We start from the raw sequence: 17,493 nt of genomic DNA, 5'->3' as shown, positions 1-17,493 counted from the left end.
AGAACAAGTACTTTAAACATAAAAGATTAAAATACAGAAATAAAAAACATCAGTATACATACATTTTACATATACCATACAATACATATCGAAGTACACATGACGTAAGGAAGATAGTGAAATCGTAAGCACAAAAGAAGAATACCGAGGAAGATTAACAAAGAATATTAAACACAAATTCTTGTCATACAATCAGAAAGGAATGTGAAACTATTACGTTCAATGAACAATTTGTTTCCTGAAAACTTTTACAATCAAAAATTGAGATAAACAAAAGATAAAACAAAAAAGTGAAAAATAATAATTTTTTACGTATTTCTTTTTTAATAGGCTATGGTTTCGACATGATACCACTGGAAAACAAGAAATTTTTTTTAAGCAAATAAACATCTGATAACTAAATAATAGTACAAAACGTAGGTTACTTTTTATGATACAATGAAAACCAGTTCTTTTTTCGGTAACGCACAATCCAACCTTACGTCTCACACTTCCACCTGGTTCTGTGACATCGAGTTAGAATCTATGGAGAGGGCATCACGTGACTAAAAACGACCTCACTTCGGCCATATTGTTTTGACACTTTTGAGAGATCGTATATGTTTGTTTACGTTTGTCGTTTTTCGAATACTTTTAGTTTTATAATACTTTTATAGAAACTGTAATAATATATTGTGATAGTGCATAATAATGGTTTCTTGTTCCCAACGTAGTTGCAGTGGCAGAAGCAATGTTAATAAAAAATCTTCAGGAATAACGTTCCACAGGTTAGTATACAAATATGTAAACAAAGTAATGGCCCGTACTTCAGCGAATAAATTAATAGTATTTGACTGTACTAATTTATCTTTATGTATAATATATCGTGTTTTTAATGTTTACCTCGGGATAAATAAATCATAGTTTATTAAAAATGTATTGCACTTTGTAGATTGTGACTAAATCTTCTGAATACCTAGTCATATTTTTATAGTAGTTTTAATATTATTGAGTCCGGCCATGATCCCACCGCCATATTGATATCACAGTTAGCCACGCCTACCTACGCCGTTTTTAATACACACGTTAATATGCTCATAGCTTCTCCATAGATTCTAACTCGATGTTCTGTGAGGATCCCTACTAGCGCTACAAAAAGCACATCGTTTAGATGTTCAGTGTCGTAGCATATGCAAACATTGGTTTAATACCACTGACGCCGATTAACCCTGAAGCTACAGATAACTTTAAAAATTTCAGGTTTGGAACCCCACATTTAGCTTTTCGTTGGAAGAGAATGAAAGAATTTACCATACATATATCTATAAAATGCCACAAAATTCGGTGTCACCAGCTCTTTAAATTGCGGTCAATTTCATACACAGATTTTTGCGTATCTATTTTGTCAACATAGCCTATATGCTGGTTATATTTTTTAAGCATCGTTGGACAGGCCATGACTTGTGAATTTCTGTTTTCTTGCTTGCAAGCTTGCGAGAAACAGTTGCTTCTTCTGAAGGGTTTTGATGATTTCCCAAACAATGCACTATTTTCCGATCTCTCCACTTTACAAACACCAGTTCATCTTTGCTGACTCTCCAGTCCGATTGTCCTTGGATGTGTAATTCTTTGTCAGATGCTAAGTCTTCTGGGACATCTTTTTGGTTAGTCCTGGCAGTGCCGCACACATAAATAAATTTTGTGTGAAGCGTTTTTTGTAAGGGCACAGAGTTGAAAAAGTTATCAAAAAAAAACGTGATATCATTTTGCCACCAACTCTTGAGTTAAATCCAAGATAACTCTTTGGCCCAAATCATTTTCAGGTTGATCATTAGTTTTCCCAAAATGTACTGGAAATTGGCAAGCATATCCATTCTCGTCAGGTTGAACCCAAACTTTATAAACCCTCTTGATGGGTTTTAGAGGCATAAATTGCTTTACACAACTGAGACCCTTGAAACGAATCATCGATTCGTCTATCAATTGATGTTTTGAAGGTCCATAATGAAGAACAAAACGTTCAGATAAAGTATCCAATCGAAGGCATCATCAAATTATCTGCTAAATGCACGATTCCTAGATGCCAAACAAACCGATCTCTAGACATAGCTGAAATTACGTAGTGATCTTGTAATTTCACTCTAGATGATCCATTGGGGCACTATTTATTTGTCTGTAGAATTGATTTTGGAAGTTGAAATAAGTGATGGACGTACAATGTTTAATGAGCGATAAGTGGTCTTGCGGGATACTGTATTTAGTTTTCAGAATGAGTTATATAGGAATGTTTATAAAGAGTAAAGCGACACCGAAACTTACTAGAATGTCTGACGGTGAGATAGGGTATTGTTTAAGAAGTTCGATAAAATGAAAAGAATTTTTGCCGAAGGATAAAGCATTTTCGGCGGGAAGTTGTAGAGTTTTGGTCAAGTATTTTTACGTAGCAGTAGATTGCTATATGCTTATTTTCTCTCGTTATAACCAAATTTACCTCGCTATAGAGGGTTATAGTTCAATAGAAATTTTAAAAGCCTTAATAAACTTTACATTGATATGTCCTACCAAAAGTATCACGTCGTTCAGCATTGTGATGATGCTACTATTATACCGACACACAGAAATAAATTTTGCCAGTGCCTTCACATGGCTCAATAAATATACCTGTGTTCGGTTAGGTTATTTGAAGATTCCGATTTATTTTAAAATTACTAATTTGCAATGAAGAATTAATTGATTAAATAATTACATATCTTATCTATAAAATAAGTTTAATTTTAGTGATTGTGTATGGTGAGTCTATCTAACTTCGTCTTGCAAATAAATATTAAAGCGTCGCGTCAGTTCGGAATACAAGAATTGGTAAACGGATAGCAGAAATGCGAGTAGATATTTATTTACGATGGTTAGATGGTTAGGTATTATAATTTGAAATAGAATACAAGATTGAAACTTTACTAACTTGTTCGTCTGGGTTTTATCGAATAGATGGCGTAAGGAATACGCGAACACATTAAAAATGTGAACAAAATATAGTTTTTATACAATAATTGGATTTGATTTATACATTAATTGCAAAAGTTTTTTTAAACAAAATGTAAAAACATTTAAACATTTCTAAAAGTGCATAATAGAGAACGCATATTAGGTATGTCAACGGAAATGAAAAAAGGCCAGACAGAAGAGAATAACAAGGAAACCATGATAAAGGTGAAAAAATAACCTTAAACAAGACTTAACAAATATAATGGTGGAAGAAGGAAGGAAGAAGGATAAACGAAATAAAAAAAAGACACTAATAAAGAAATGCAGCGAAAACTCTGAAGTCGAATATTTTGTATGTTAACAGATGAATCAATATTCAAATTTGTATAAGACATCCACAAATTACCAGCACTATATAACGACACGAAATTATGTCAACTCGCAAATAAGAAATTTAAAGAGGGAATATTGGTCTAAATTCATAAAAGAAATGGAACGCAATTTATACGCTGCATAACGAAAAGTGTGGAAGACGGTAAAGGGAAGGAAAAAATCTCTTAACGAGTATAACAACATAAACAGTATACAAGCAGAACAATGGAAAAAGTATATAGAACAGTTTTACAAGGACGAAGATAGAGAGCTCGATGAAGAAGATTGAGAGACAGAAAACCAGCTGGTAACAATAACAGAAGAAGAGGTGATTAAGAATATAAGAAGATTAAAAAACCGAAAAGCCGGATACGATTACTATTGAACTACTAAAATATGGAGGAAGAGCTTTATCAAAAGCTCTTCCAAAAGCAAAAATCAAGTATAACGATCCGTATACACAAAAAAGGAGACAAGAACAAGAATGACCCATCTAACTATCGAACTATTACGTTGCTTGATACCAGTTTGAAATTTTTTACATACAAGGATAATGAGTGTGAATAATAAAAGTAAAATATAATGGCATATCTCGCAAAACAGAAAACCAAAAAAGGTATATCGATGGAAGGCAACCGTATATACGTATTTCTGACTATTGGTCGTCTTCAGTACGGTGCAGCCAAGTTAGTAAATGAGTATATCAACTTGGGAAAGGATTACTACAGGAGCAATGCGACCAATTTGTGGCATTAGAGTTAGAATACTCTGATGGTTTCCAGGGCAACAACTAACAATAACCACGGAGGAAGCTACAGCTATCTGGAGAAAGGAATGCCAAATGTTGAAACGTTAAAAACAAATGGAAAAGGATAATGCGAGTGAATAATAAAAGTAAAATGTAATGGCATGTCTCGCAAAACAGAAAACCAAAAAAGGTATATCGATAGAAGGCAACCGTAAATACGTATTTCTGACTATAGGTCGTCTTCGTTACGGTGCATCCAAGTTAGAAAAGGAGTATGTTAACTTGGGAAAGGATCACTACAGCAGCAATGCAACCAATTTGTGGCATTAGAGTTAGAATACCCTGATGGTTTCCAGGGCAACAACTAACAATAACCACGGAGGAAGCTACAGCTATCTGGAGAAAGGATGACAAACGTTGAAATGTTAAAAATAAATGGAAAATAATACTGCAAGTATATAATAAAAGTAAAATGTAACGGCATGTCTCGCAAAATAGAAAACCAAAAAAGGTATACCGATGGAAGGCAACCTTATATACGTATTTCTGACTATTGGTCGTCTTCAGTTCGAAGCAGACAAGTTAGAAACCATGTTGCCCTGGAAACCATCAGGGCCTTCTAACTCTAATGCCACAAATTGGTCCCATTGCTCCTGTAGTGATCCTTTCCCAAGGTAACATGCTCCAAGGCGGGCAGCCTTGGAGCAGCATATACTACTTGATGATTTAAAAAAAAATAACCTATCACTTACCTTAAAGGTCTTGTTATTTCAAAAAAAATTTTACTTCCTTCTCTAAAAAATATTTGGTTGTTACCTCTCAGGGCATAAGGTTCCCTTTTTAGAGCTGGGGAATTGTACATCCCCTTAAAAAATGTAATCCGTTATCATCGACCTAGCGTCTTATTAATTATAAAGTTAGTTATTTAAATTATGTAATTTAAGAGTCATCTGACATCATGATGGAGGAGGATCTGATAGGATCGAAAACATTTTGAAAATTTGATACCATTTTACAAAAGGAAGCTTTTATTTCATTGTAAGTTTTCTTATTAAATTAAATATTTTGATGCTTTTGGGCTGAAACTAATAAGTATTGCAAAGAACATAAATCGAGCTTTGAAATGAGGTGTGCCTTGACATATGATTCCATTTAATACAATTTAACAAAAAGGCATCTATCTGATATTTTTAATAATTTCGTCACTGATACGTCCAAAACTATAGCAAAGTGTCTTAATTTAGTAAATAACAATAGTTTTGCATGTTATTTACAGTATGGTAAAAAAACTTCGATCACGTAGTATATAAAAATCTACGTATGGGATGATTATAATATGTTCATCATTAAAAATATTGAATATTTACTATTTATTATTTTCAGTTATCACCAGACAGTGTGGAAGATTTCGATCCTCTTCTAAATAAAATAACAACATTGGAGACTAAGTTAAACGTACCCGATGAAATCGATGGATTTATGATTAAGAACTACCTACCCAGAGACCTGGCAGGTTATTACAGATATGACGGTTCCCTGACAACTCCAAATTGCACTGAAGGCATTATCTGGACTGTGTTTACCAATACCATTCCAATTTCAAAAGAACAAGTAAGCATTAGATAGTTTGTGTACTATTGTTTTCTTCTCTCAACTCCTTTTTAATACGGCTTTTACATATATATTTTTAATTGTTTTAATCTACATTATATTTAATTTAATAATATATCTACTATATATTTCCATTCATCCTCCTCTCATACACTCTCGCTCACTCTTTGTACAACAAAACGATCGGTATCACCGCTCCAATGACATATAGAGCCTCATTTGAAACCGACCTATATGCACTAGATACCCTGAGGAGCATTCGCCTTTGCGAAGTCTCCATCAGCTTAGCGTATTTTGCAGTGTTCAGTACGCTACACCAACGGGAGCAGCATAGGTTACCACCGACTGGAAAACTCCATTTAGCATCCTTCTTTTGGTATTACCTTAGAGGTTACATTAGATATCGAAGGACAGCAAATAAAATCTTCATTATCTTTTCTTTTATTCCTATGAGTAGGCAGCTTTTCCAATAACATTCCTCTGCTTGTTGCTATAGGGCGTTTAATAAAGCTTTTCCTATCTTTAAATTTAAATAAAACAAAGTGTGTGTCTGTGTGACATTTATCGATTTTTTTATTCGTTTAGGCATCTAGAAGCAATTATGTATGGAATATAACATCGTCCAAATATCCACCATGGCTTTCTTGGTTAGCACAAAGTCAAAATATGTAATTTTCCATTACTCTGACACATAAATTAAAACGAATTTGACAGAGGCATGGGTTATATTGGCTTTAAGTGACGCTGTGATTTGTGACTTATTCGTGTAGACCTGAGATTTACAAAAAAAAGACTCAAGAAAGAGTTTATTGGGATTCGCGCGACCTCAATGGTCAGTTGACATTATCTTCATGTGATATAACCATACCATCAAGTTGCTCGCGCAGAGTAATAGTTGGTAATAATCGTTATGGCCTAGTCAACGTCGTTCTCAAAGAAATATCCATTGGCCCTCTTGGATCTTATTTGGATTGGTATCGTCCCAAATTCGACCATTCTGTTTGTTATTTTGAACACCCCGTTGGCCGAAGAAAACAATAATTTGGATAAAACAATTTTATAATTCGCCTTTATTATTGTACGCTTTATCCATCCACGGGGACTAGGCAAGACAGAGTGAATAAATACTAGCTAAGACCAACTGTAAACGTTGAGAATCCCTATTGAAAAACTCTGTATATTGAGCCATACCAGAGATTTATCTGTTGAATGTTCCATTCATGTATAGTTTCGCATATTTTGCCAGTTTCTTTAACAGTTTTTTCTTTGAATTTCTAATATTTTTTTTGACCTCTTAATCCGAGTTATTATTTTAATTGATTTGTACCATGTACTTTTTCTTTTACTACATTTACAGAGTATTATTATATTTGTATATAATTTACCTTCACCTAACCTAACCGAAGGATTTCAGATAAAGTTTTTCCAGTGATCACATGTCGGCTGAGTATAATATAATTGAAAGAATAATTTATTGGCTAATTTTAGTGATATTTGTTTTATTTTTAGTGTAGCTTTCCATATTATAAACTCATTTTATTGTAATTGTCCCGACTATTTCTCTTCAGTCATGACCACCCGGAGGGAGTGGAGGTGTCATCGTGATATCGTGTATGGTCTGTCTCCAAAGATTTTATGGTATGCCTGTGGTCATTTCTTTTAACTTATGCATATGTCTTTTGCATATTCCTGTAATTTGGTAGATCCATCTTGTTATGGATCTTCCTCGTGATCTTCGGCCTTCTACTTTTTCTTGGATAATAAGTATTTTCATTTTTTTTGTGCGTCTGCTCCCATAACATGTCGAAATTACGGATTATTCGTACACGTAAAAAAAACTGAAAAAGTTGAGAAAATCCTGAAACTGTTCCATCTGCTTGAGATAAAACTTTTTACTTAAAATATTCTATTGAAAACCCTTTAAAGACCCCTAAATTGGTTACTGATCTAGTTGATTGCATGCTAAAGCTTTTTACTGGAATTTTGCAAATGTTTTTTCTTTGACATAAATAAATTTTTTTCTGAATGTGAGTTTCAAGGCGAGGCTCGAGGCTGGCCTTAGAACCATCAAAGGGTGTGTAAATAATATATTTACCTTGAACAGAATATTTTCAAATAATTTAATTGCACACCAGCAATTTATTTATTTCTCTAAGTAAATTTTGGCAAATGTTATATAATGCACTGTTTGTCCTATCTTTTTCCTGGTAAATTCCTTAACCATCCCAGAGATTTATGTGCTACCCACTTTCTTATAGCTATTCTTGTTGTTGCCTTTGCAACGCTGTAGAAAGGTTCCGGTCCAATAAATGGCATTAATAAGCCTTGTTTGGCCATTTTATCTGATTTGTAATTGCTTTTAAGACTTTAAGTGTTTTTCGAGCATCGACTGTCAGTCTCTCTTGTCTACATCAGTTATCAACTATACTTAGGGATACTTGCATTTTCCCGGATATAACCTGGAGGAATTTGCCCTGACCAAGATTGCACTATCGTCAGCATATCCTAGATAATAAAATTTTTTTGTCGACAAATTTTTAAGAAGATGAAGTAACAGGCCAAATTACAAAAGCTAATAAAGTACCAGACTGATTAAACGACAGAGTGTAAACAGATAAAATCTTGATATATCGACATGAAAACTAAAGTGTACAGGATAACAATATACCACAATATGATATGCACTGCAAAAACAAAACTTGACCAAAAGAATCAAACGATTACTCGAAACCGCAGATATGAACTACTGATAAAAATAAGGGGTACAAACTGTAAAGCATACAAAAAGAAACGAAAACTTAAGAGAATAGTAGCAAAATATCTCTAGTTAGGGCTTGTGTTGGGAGGCTGATAATTAGACCCTTGTATGTATGAAAGTATTAGTTAATCTAATGTTCCCTAGGTACTGATTCACTAAGAATAGGCCATTGCTGTGTACTTAATGTACCAGCAAGACTGCTTCCTGAAAAGCTTAAATCTAGCCCAATAAATATAAAGAGAGAAGTGTATGTATGCATGTATGTGTGGAGAGTTTTGGTGAACTCTGTTCATTAGCCGCAGATCTTATTAATGTAATATTACTGACTTAAAATTAAATTATTGTAATACATATACATATTTTTAAATAGTATGTATTTGTGCATATCAATTGTATTTTAGTGACAACTTCAATTTTTTTAAGCTGTTTATGCTAAATATTTATTTTTGTTTTCCTGAGAAAATCAATTCGGAGATCATACCCTGATTTGTTGAATGAGGCAATTAAACATGATATATTAACTGGACCAGCAATGTGTGGTTTGTACAATTTGAAAAATAAATCTTTGGATAATCCCATGTGTTTGGTGCATTCGAAAAATATGTGATTTAAGTTATCCACGAAAGTGTTGCTACACTCACAAAAGGGCTTTGAAATACTCCTATTTTAAACAGATGGACTGAAAAGCAACCATGATGAATTTTAATTCTAGTACTATTGAAAGCATATGATTTGGAAGCAGAAAAGTTAGGTGACGATTGCTATTGGGCAGAGTTGGATGAATTGAATTTCCCATTTATTCTTGGCATCTTTCTTTATTAGGGACAAGAAATCGTTACTACTTTCAATAGTTGCTTCTATTCGAGTGCTACAAGAACTTTTGGCTGCCATATGTAGATATTCTTCATTGCCAGTAATACATGAATGTCCCTTAACCCAAAAAAATTGATATTTTTTATTTCTGCATTAAAGATCTAGTTTAGATTTAATTTTTAGTATTATATCGTTTTTAAAGTGTTTAATTGGAGATTCAATGAGTGCTTACAAAACCGATTTGGAGTCGCATATAATTACAGTTCTCTTAATTGGTTTTTTTTTTCAGTCTAGCGCTCTTTTTATTGCTAGGGCTTCTGCTACAAAAATTGTATATAATTTGAAATACGGTAGGTACTTCTCCACGTATTGGGTGGCCGATATGACAAATGCAAAACCCACTTTGTGTTTCACTTTTAGACCCATCTGTGTAAATGTTATACATCACTGCTAGCGCATTCCCTTAAGAAGGATTTTACCATATCATTATTTATACATCGATGATTAGAAAAGAGAAAATATAATATGTGGTTTATATATTATTGCATCAAGCTCATACTGATAGAATGAGTATTACATTGTTTAATATATTTATCATATAAATTGGTATCAATAAAGGCATCAACCAATGCTTTTTTTTCAATAATGATTTGTTAGGTTCACGAGATTAATTGTTGCTATTTAAGAGAGAAGTGATTTTAACACATTTATTCTAACTAAAACCTAACAAAGAGATACGTAAATATATTAAAAAGCTAAATATTAATAATATTATTAATACTACAACTAATGAAAACCGGAAACTAAAACTACGACAAGTGTATCTATATAATGTTCCGCGCACTAATACAGTCCAATATTTTCTTGCTTCAAGTCTTTACCAGTAACTACTGTACGAGCTCATAAGACATGCCCTTATCTTATCTGTTCTGTTCTTGGATATCTCTTGCTTAGATATACCGCAACTTGATACGATATTACAGCTTCCACTAATTTTGCGAGAAATATGTACAACTTAAACGTAATCCTACGAGGACCGGGTGCGATTGTTATAAGCCGATCGGGATAACTTTTTAAGTCGTGATATAAATAATTGTCATACACTACGAGATAAGACACACGAGAATTTGTGCCTTATGCACCACTAATTGCAACTATCTTTCAAGTATTTCACGAGAGAGAACATAGTCTGAGTTCTTGTATCTTTTACACTAGTTTGCGACTATCTATTAATGTTTTGTTTTTGCGTGACTTGGGGTAGAAAAAGAAAGCTTGTGCCTAACCTCGCAGATATCGGAAATATCCGCGTATTTCTCCGCTATCGTACCGTACGTCTAAAAATATAAGCTTTATAACACTCCCAAGTCAAGTTTTTTACATTGAGATCGTAAACTAGAAAAATAATGTAGTCGGGAATGAGAATTTTTGAAGGTCATACGAGCCTTCTTTTTTCCCAATATGACACATTAGAGACAGGAAGGATACCATCGAGGAAAGCTAGAAGAAACACACTTTTTAATAGGAACAAAATTTGCCATACCATTACTCAATACCTGATAAAAATTTTTATGGTAGTTTTAATATTATTCTTTACAATAGTTAAAGCCCAATTGACAAGTCCACAATAATCATTAAGATAACCATAATCAAAATTTTCAAAGTCCAAGTATGATTCAGTGGATGACCAGTTAAAACTAGTACCTAAACAAATATCACATTCAGTTGCAGTGTGATGAAAATTATTCTCCAATATTAAATCAGAGGCTTGAACTATAGTTACTGACTGAGGATGATTACAAAAGAAAAAATCTAAGAATACGTTATGAGAGTTATGTATGGGTAAACTTGTTTTAAATCTAAAAAAGACAAATATTCATTTATAACAGTAGCAGGATAACATACAGGGAAGTGTGCTAATAAACCATCTTAATCAGGTGAATTCCACAAAGTCAAAGTATAATATCTAAAACACTGTATTAATTAAAGCTGTTCTTACAGCATTATGGTTATTTGGCAATTCTTGAAGTGGAAGTTCTGGTTGTTCTAATGCAATTGGTATTTCTTCATTTGGTACTTCATCACCTATTCCAATTGCCATATTATGTAAGACAGTAGTTGCAACTATTACAGCTAACGTTGTTTGCTCCTTGATGCGCATACCCACTGAAAGACATGGAAAACGTCTTTTCCAAATTCCAAATGCTCTCTCTACAACATTCCGAGTTCGTATGTGAGCCCTGTTGTATGCATGTTCTGAAAGTGATTGTGGATTTAGCAGTGGTGTTAACAAATACTTCTTACAAGCATATCCACTATCACCTAATAAGTAGCAGTCAGGAAATTCATTGTTTTCAAGTCTGGCCCGTAAGAGGAAATCATTAAAAATTGTTGAGTCGTGTACGCTTCCAGGCCACCGAGCAACTATATCTATAAATTTCAATTGGGCATTGCATGTTGCTTGAACATTTATCGAAAACCATCCTTTTCTGTTTCTGAACAACTCACCATGCTCTCCTCCAGGAGCTTGTATTTTTATATGGGTGAAATCTTGAAATTTGGTAAAAATCATTTTGCACCTTATTTAATTCATTACGGTTTTGTGGCAATTGTACAAACTGAGGACGTAATAGGGCAATGTAATGGGATACTTTTCTTACAATGTGACAAACTGTTGCTTTTGAAACATTAAAGTGATCACCAGTACATATTTGAAACGATCCTGTTGCATAAAAACGAAGAGCAATTAACAATTGATTTCGCACATCTATTGGTCTATTTTTGTTGCATACAGGATGCAATTGGTTACCGATCAAATTTAATAATTGATCTACTGAATTTTTTGATAATCTAAACCTAGTCCACATCATCAAATTCAGCAAAAGGGTTTCTTCGTTGCAGCTGCAAGCGTGGTCTTCTCCTTCGCTGCTCATTTCCGTCATCAGAGGATGATAATGATGAAGATAATAATTTCAAATAAATATATATGTATACAAAATTCAAATTGTGTGATATAATTACGTTTACCTGCAACACATTGTTGATAATTTCAAGTTAAACTAATGAATTTTCTTTATTATTGATATTTAAAGTGAGGTTAGCTGTCAACTTATTCGAAGAATAAATATTTATTTGGCCGATATTGGACTAATAACTTATTTGAAGTTTATTCATAGAATAGGTCTTATTTGACGTTGGTGAAACGCAGATATGTCAGTTTTATTGGTCGAATAACTGTATTCATTGAATAGACTGCTATTTGTCGTTGGTGAAACCGGCCCTAAGCTATTTATAAAAGAAGGATTAGCGTACTTTTCTAAAATTCAAGTAGAAATTATACGGGTAAAAATAATCTTTAAATAAATAAATATTCACTAACTAATTTGTGAGAGTTTCGAACAACTTAGAACGGATACAAAAAATAAAACTCTGTGAAAAGCAGAATCGTAAGAAAATCTTTAGACAAAAAATATCTTAGACAACTAGGACGAAGCAGAATTTCACTACCTTAAAAACGCTGGGGTGACCGTCTAGAAGATACCGATGATTAACTAACTACTTTGTCTATTAGAAAGAATCATCGATATAGTATACTAAGGATGTAATCTATTAATAAATACTTGCGTCCAAACTAGTAACCAGCTAGTAACTAGCCCAGCTAGTAACAATGACTGACTCTTCCGGAATGTCAGTGGTGTACGAAAAAATTCTTTTGGTACATATATATTATGTACAATAATTATTTATTTTCATTGTTATTCATATTTAAATAAAAGATATAATGGCTGTAATATTGTAAAGTCAATATTTTTTATTTTTATATCATAAAAACATAACATGCAGTACAACTAGTGCAGTCATTGAAGCATATTGCTCCGAATTTTTTTACTGTGAACCGAATTGCATGCAATTTTGGAATTAGGTTAGCATCTTACCCTTTACTTCAAAAGTGAAAATGATTTGAACTCCGCAACCACCCTGGGGGTGGTTGCCAACCCTTATCGGGAGTGAATTTTTTTTTAAAATAACCTCGGATATCGATAGAAGGCATAATTCTAAGCAAAAAATCATGTATAAAGTTTTTCGAAAAATCCAATACTTTTCAAGTTATTGGCAATTGAAAATTGCAATTTTTTCACGTTTTTCATCGGTTTTTTGCAAATATCTCCAAAAATATACGTTTTATAAATGGACATATAAAATTTTATATGGTTTTTTATAAAGTATTCTAAGTGCAATATTGAGCTAGATATTAAAGATCAAAGCTGTTTTTTATTTTGTCTGAAATTTAATCGATGTGGCCAAGGCCATCTAGCGGCGAGCAAATGCATTTTAGGCATTCTAATAAAAAGGGTTTTGTAGTGCTTGAAATAAGCTTTAAAATGAGCACTATTAAAATCTTTTGCATGTAAAATAAGTGAGCTGTATTGCAAATAAGAGGAGCATCTAATGTTTTTTCTTTTATAATAAATCATTATTTTATAATAAATATTATAATAAATCGATGGGTTTCATAAGTGCCATTTCCACCAAAATTAAAATTAATCGTATTCCTCCTAGAATATACTTTATTATGAAGAGTTTGATAGATTGTATCAGTTTGGCTGCTTCAAGACACATATTTTTCAAAAAAGTCACGATTAAAAAAAAATTCAAATTTAAAAAAAAACCACCTTTTTTTCATATTATCTCAAAAATGACGACAGATACGTATAAAAGTGTGGGAATAAAAAATTTAGATATTTTTCTGACAAACAATTTGGTTTTTTTGTTTTTTCTGTCAAACAAAAATTGACGGAGATATGACTGTTTAAAGAGCGCGTCGCAGCGCAATCACAGCTTCTCTTAAGCCCTTTAACCATTCACCGTTTTAGAAAAAGCTTTTTTACTATATATTGCAATAAAGGATGTTGTAGCTCTCTTAATTACCTTTACAATGGTTTTTTATAAATTGTGATAGCATAAAAATTGAAGGAGTTATGGTCCAAAAACTTATTTATATTGTTTTCTACTTAGTAACTTAAAATTTCGGAGTGTGAATATTTGGAGCAATGTGAAAGTACGCAGTATAATAGAGACCCAAAACTATTGTATATATATATTTAGGGATTCTACAGTATTCACTGCCTTCCCTCGCTCAACCGTTTCCATCTCTCTCTGTTGTTCCATTCTCCATCGTTTAGGCCTCTCTTACTCATGGCGTCGTCTACTTCGTTCCTCCAGGATTTTCGGGGTCGTCCTCTTTTCCTCCTTCCTATGATGCTCCATTCGGTTATTCTCTTTATCCATCTGCTGTCGCTAGTTATTCTTACATGTCCATACCACTTTAATCTTTTTTGTTCTATATATGTTAGTATGTCTGTTTCTATTGATGTTCTTTGCTTTATTTCGTCATTACTTCTCCTATCCATTCTTGTTACTCTGCAGCATCTTCGCAGGCATTCCATCTCTGTTGCTACTATCTTACTGCTGTTTTTCTTGTTTATGATCCAATTTTCAGCCCCATATGTCATAATACATCGCACTAATGTTTTATAAATCTGCGTTTTTGTCTTCATTTTTAGGTGTCTATCCCACCATACTGAGTTAAGTTGTCGGATTGTTGTTCTTGTTTGTCCTAATCTTTGTGTACTATTGTAATATGTATATATATATATATATATATATATATATATATATATATAAGATAAGATTTGAGAAGTAAGGCAGAGATATTTTTGAATAATACATCTGAAATCGAAGATATTTTAGAGGCAGGTAAATATTGCATGGTATGTTTTTATGGCCGTGCTAAAGATACACAACAAAATATGCTGAGTCGAGTAGAAAGCTTATCAGAATATCTCGAAAAGATGCGCTATGAAAGTTTTCTCAAAGTTGCTACGAAAAAAACTGCTGTAAAATTATCATACTTAGTTCCAACCGTTAGTTGGTGCCAGAAATTAACATACTAAGAGGGTTTATCTTCAAACCCAGATTTGGCTTGGCAACAAAACCATTCATCCAACGGATTGGGGGTGGGTCATGAATGACGGTTTATTAAATCCACTTAAGTCTGTAGATCCACCCGCACCACAAGAACTCCTGAAAATGATTTTTTGCAACTGCAAAAAAGAATGTGGACCGTCTTGCGGATGCAGAAGAGTTGGTCTGTTTAGTAATAGCACCTGTGGAAGGTGCAGTGGAGATAACTGCCAAAATAGCCTTCCAATTCAGCCAGAAGATGTCGAATGTGACAGCGACTCCGACATTGAGTCATTTATAATAATATTATATTTTAATAATAATAGTACAATTGTATATAATTTGTAAATATTTTATTCAATAAATGGCAACTTTTTACTCTAAATTAAATTATTTTTAAATATGTAATCATATATATTTACTGTTTTAATTTAGGGGCAGTTTTAAGGGTAGAAAACCTTAAGAATATGATAATTATTTTCGAGAGTATTTTTAATTTTTAAAAATTTTTTTTAGGGGTAGTTTTCAAGGGTTAAAAGGGGGTTAAAAATTTGATAATTATTATAGAATATATAAAATATTACTTACTCTACACTTACATCTTTTTATGTCATACCAAAGTATTTTTTTAATTTAGGGTTTGTTTGCAAGGGTTGTAAGATTTTCAAGGGGTTGAAAATGTTTTTCTTATGAGGTAATTGTGTTAGAAAACACTTTACAATTTCACCACTTACTATTAGACATGTTTTCTAGCGATAAAATGGCTCACGGTCAATTTTTCCATTAAGGGGTTGTTCACACCCCTTAAAAATAATAGGCGGAGCTCAGATCATTTTCACTTGTGAAGTTAAGGGTAAGATTAGCCTAATTCCAAAATTTCATGCAAATCGGTTCACAGTAAAAAATTCGAAGGTAAGACCGTATTTTTCACTTCAATGACTGCACTAAACCCACCATTTTAAATGTTTTGTGTATAAAACTCATGTTCAATATTTTCAACAACCATGGACCGCAAAATAGTAAAAATTTAACGAATTTATAAATTAACCAAAAAATAATACTATAAATTATTGACTTAACACATAATGCTACTTGTTTAACATTAAAATATCGGGAATAACTATGTTTACGTTAATCACCTGTTAAATGTATGTCGGACATTGTTGCTAGTATTGTGATGTCAGTTCCGCGTTTTATCAGCTACATGTAAAAATATCAAGACGTTCCATCCTTAGTTAACGAGGAGAAGGATAGAGCTGGAAAAGGAAAACAAAAAAATATTTCTAAAAATATTTGCAAAAATTAATAGAACCTAAACTAACCTAACAGTTTTTAGCTTAATCTCTCTATTCCAAAAATATTGACTTATAGGATAGTATTTTAATGCATTTTTTCTTTAAAATAGATTATCAATTTTTCAGTATTTCTTTAATATATTTTACACCGTACTTTTTTTAGGTGGAAGTATTTGAAAAAATGCACACCGATGACGATTCAGTTCTCAAAGAAACCTTTCGATCTCTACAAGCGTTAAATGACAGGACAGTACTGCACAAAGTAAGTCCAGTGAGAAATATGCCAGACAGTGCAGTAACTACAAGCATACCAGCAGTTACATTATTATTGGTTTCTTTGTTTATATGTCTAAACCGTTAAAATTTATATTATTCATATTGAATACAAGTTAAAGACATATGAAATTTACGGCTCTCCATGTGTAGGACCTAAATTTTTATAGTAATTATTATTTAAATGGGAGTAAGCCACAATTAAAGGTTAAAGTAAGTTTATTGACGTTTCAGTTTCTACTTCGGAAATCGTTCAAAAGATTTCAATTTCAAAAAAATCGTTCGTTTCAATTTCCAAGTGGAAATACCGCCAATAAACTTACTTTACCCTTAAATTGTGGTTTATTCCCATTTAAATAGTAATTACTTTAAAATGCCACAAGGAAATAGCTTCAGAACAATACTAAATTTTTATCTTTGGGCATTTAACTGTACCCTAATTGGTTTCTACTCTATTTTTTCTATGTTGAACAATTTTAAATCATCTTATTCAGCATTAAAGCCAGACGAATATTTAAATTGTATCCTTGCGATTCTTATTTTTTCATGGTTGTTATTTTTAGTTTTCTTTATTATATAATCATTTTGTCTCAGGGTATGATCAATTAATTTCGATTTGATTTGTCTCTATATTTGAGTTAATACCAACATATCGAGAAAAATCCTAATTGGAGTATGTTATAAAATTTGAATGATAAATT

The 17,493-nt window shown here is 32.5% G+C and overlaps 1 protein-coding gene across 1 annotated transcript in view; it reads left to right on the top strand.

Annotated features, from left to right (window-relative positions):
* The window catches only part of LOC140450549 (putative carbonic anhydrase 3), a 101,449-nt gene that overhangs the window by 83,433 nt on the left and 523 nt on the right, over positions 1 to 17,493 (top strand). The window contains exons 6-7 of the mRNA XM_072544207.1: positions 5,465 to 5,692; positions 16,683 to 17,493. The exon at positions 16,683 to 17,493 is cut by the window's right edge and continues 523 nt beyond it. Coding sequence (XP_072400308.1) covers positions 5,465 to 5,692; positions 16,683 to 16,880 — 426 coding nt within the window. The 3' untranslated portion in view covers positions 16,881 to 17,493. The remainder of the gene's footprint in view (positions 1 to 5,464; positions 5,693 to 16,682) is intronic.

This window comes from Diabrotica undecimpunctata, chromosome 1 (assembly GCF_040954645.1).
Source record: "Diabrotica undecimpunctata isolate CICGRU chromosome 1, icDiaUnde3, whole genome shotgun sequence".
Lineage (NCBI taxonomy): Eukaryota > Metazoa > Arthropoda > Insecta > Coleoptera > Chrysomelidae > Diabrotica > Diabrotica undecimpunctata.
Note: the sequence above shows the minus strand (reverse complement) of the source record. Positions and strands in the feature narration are given on the sequence as shown.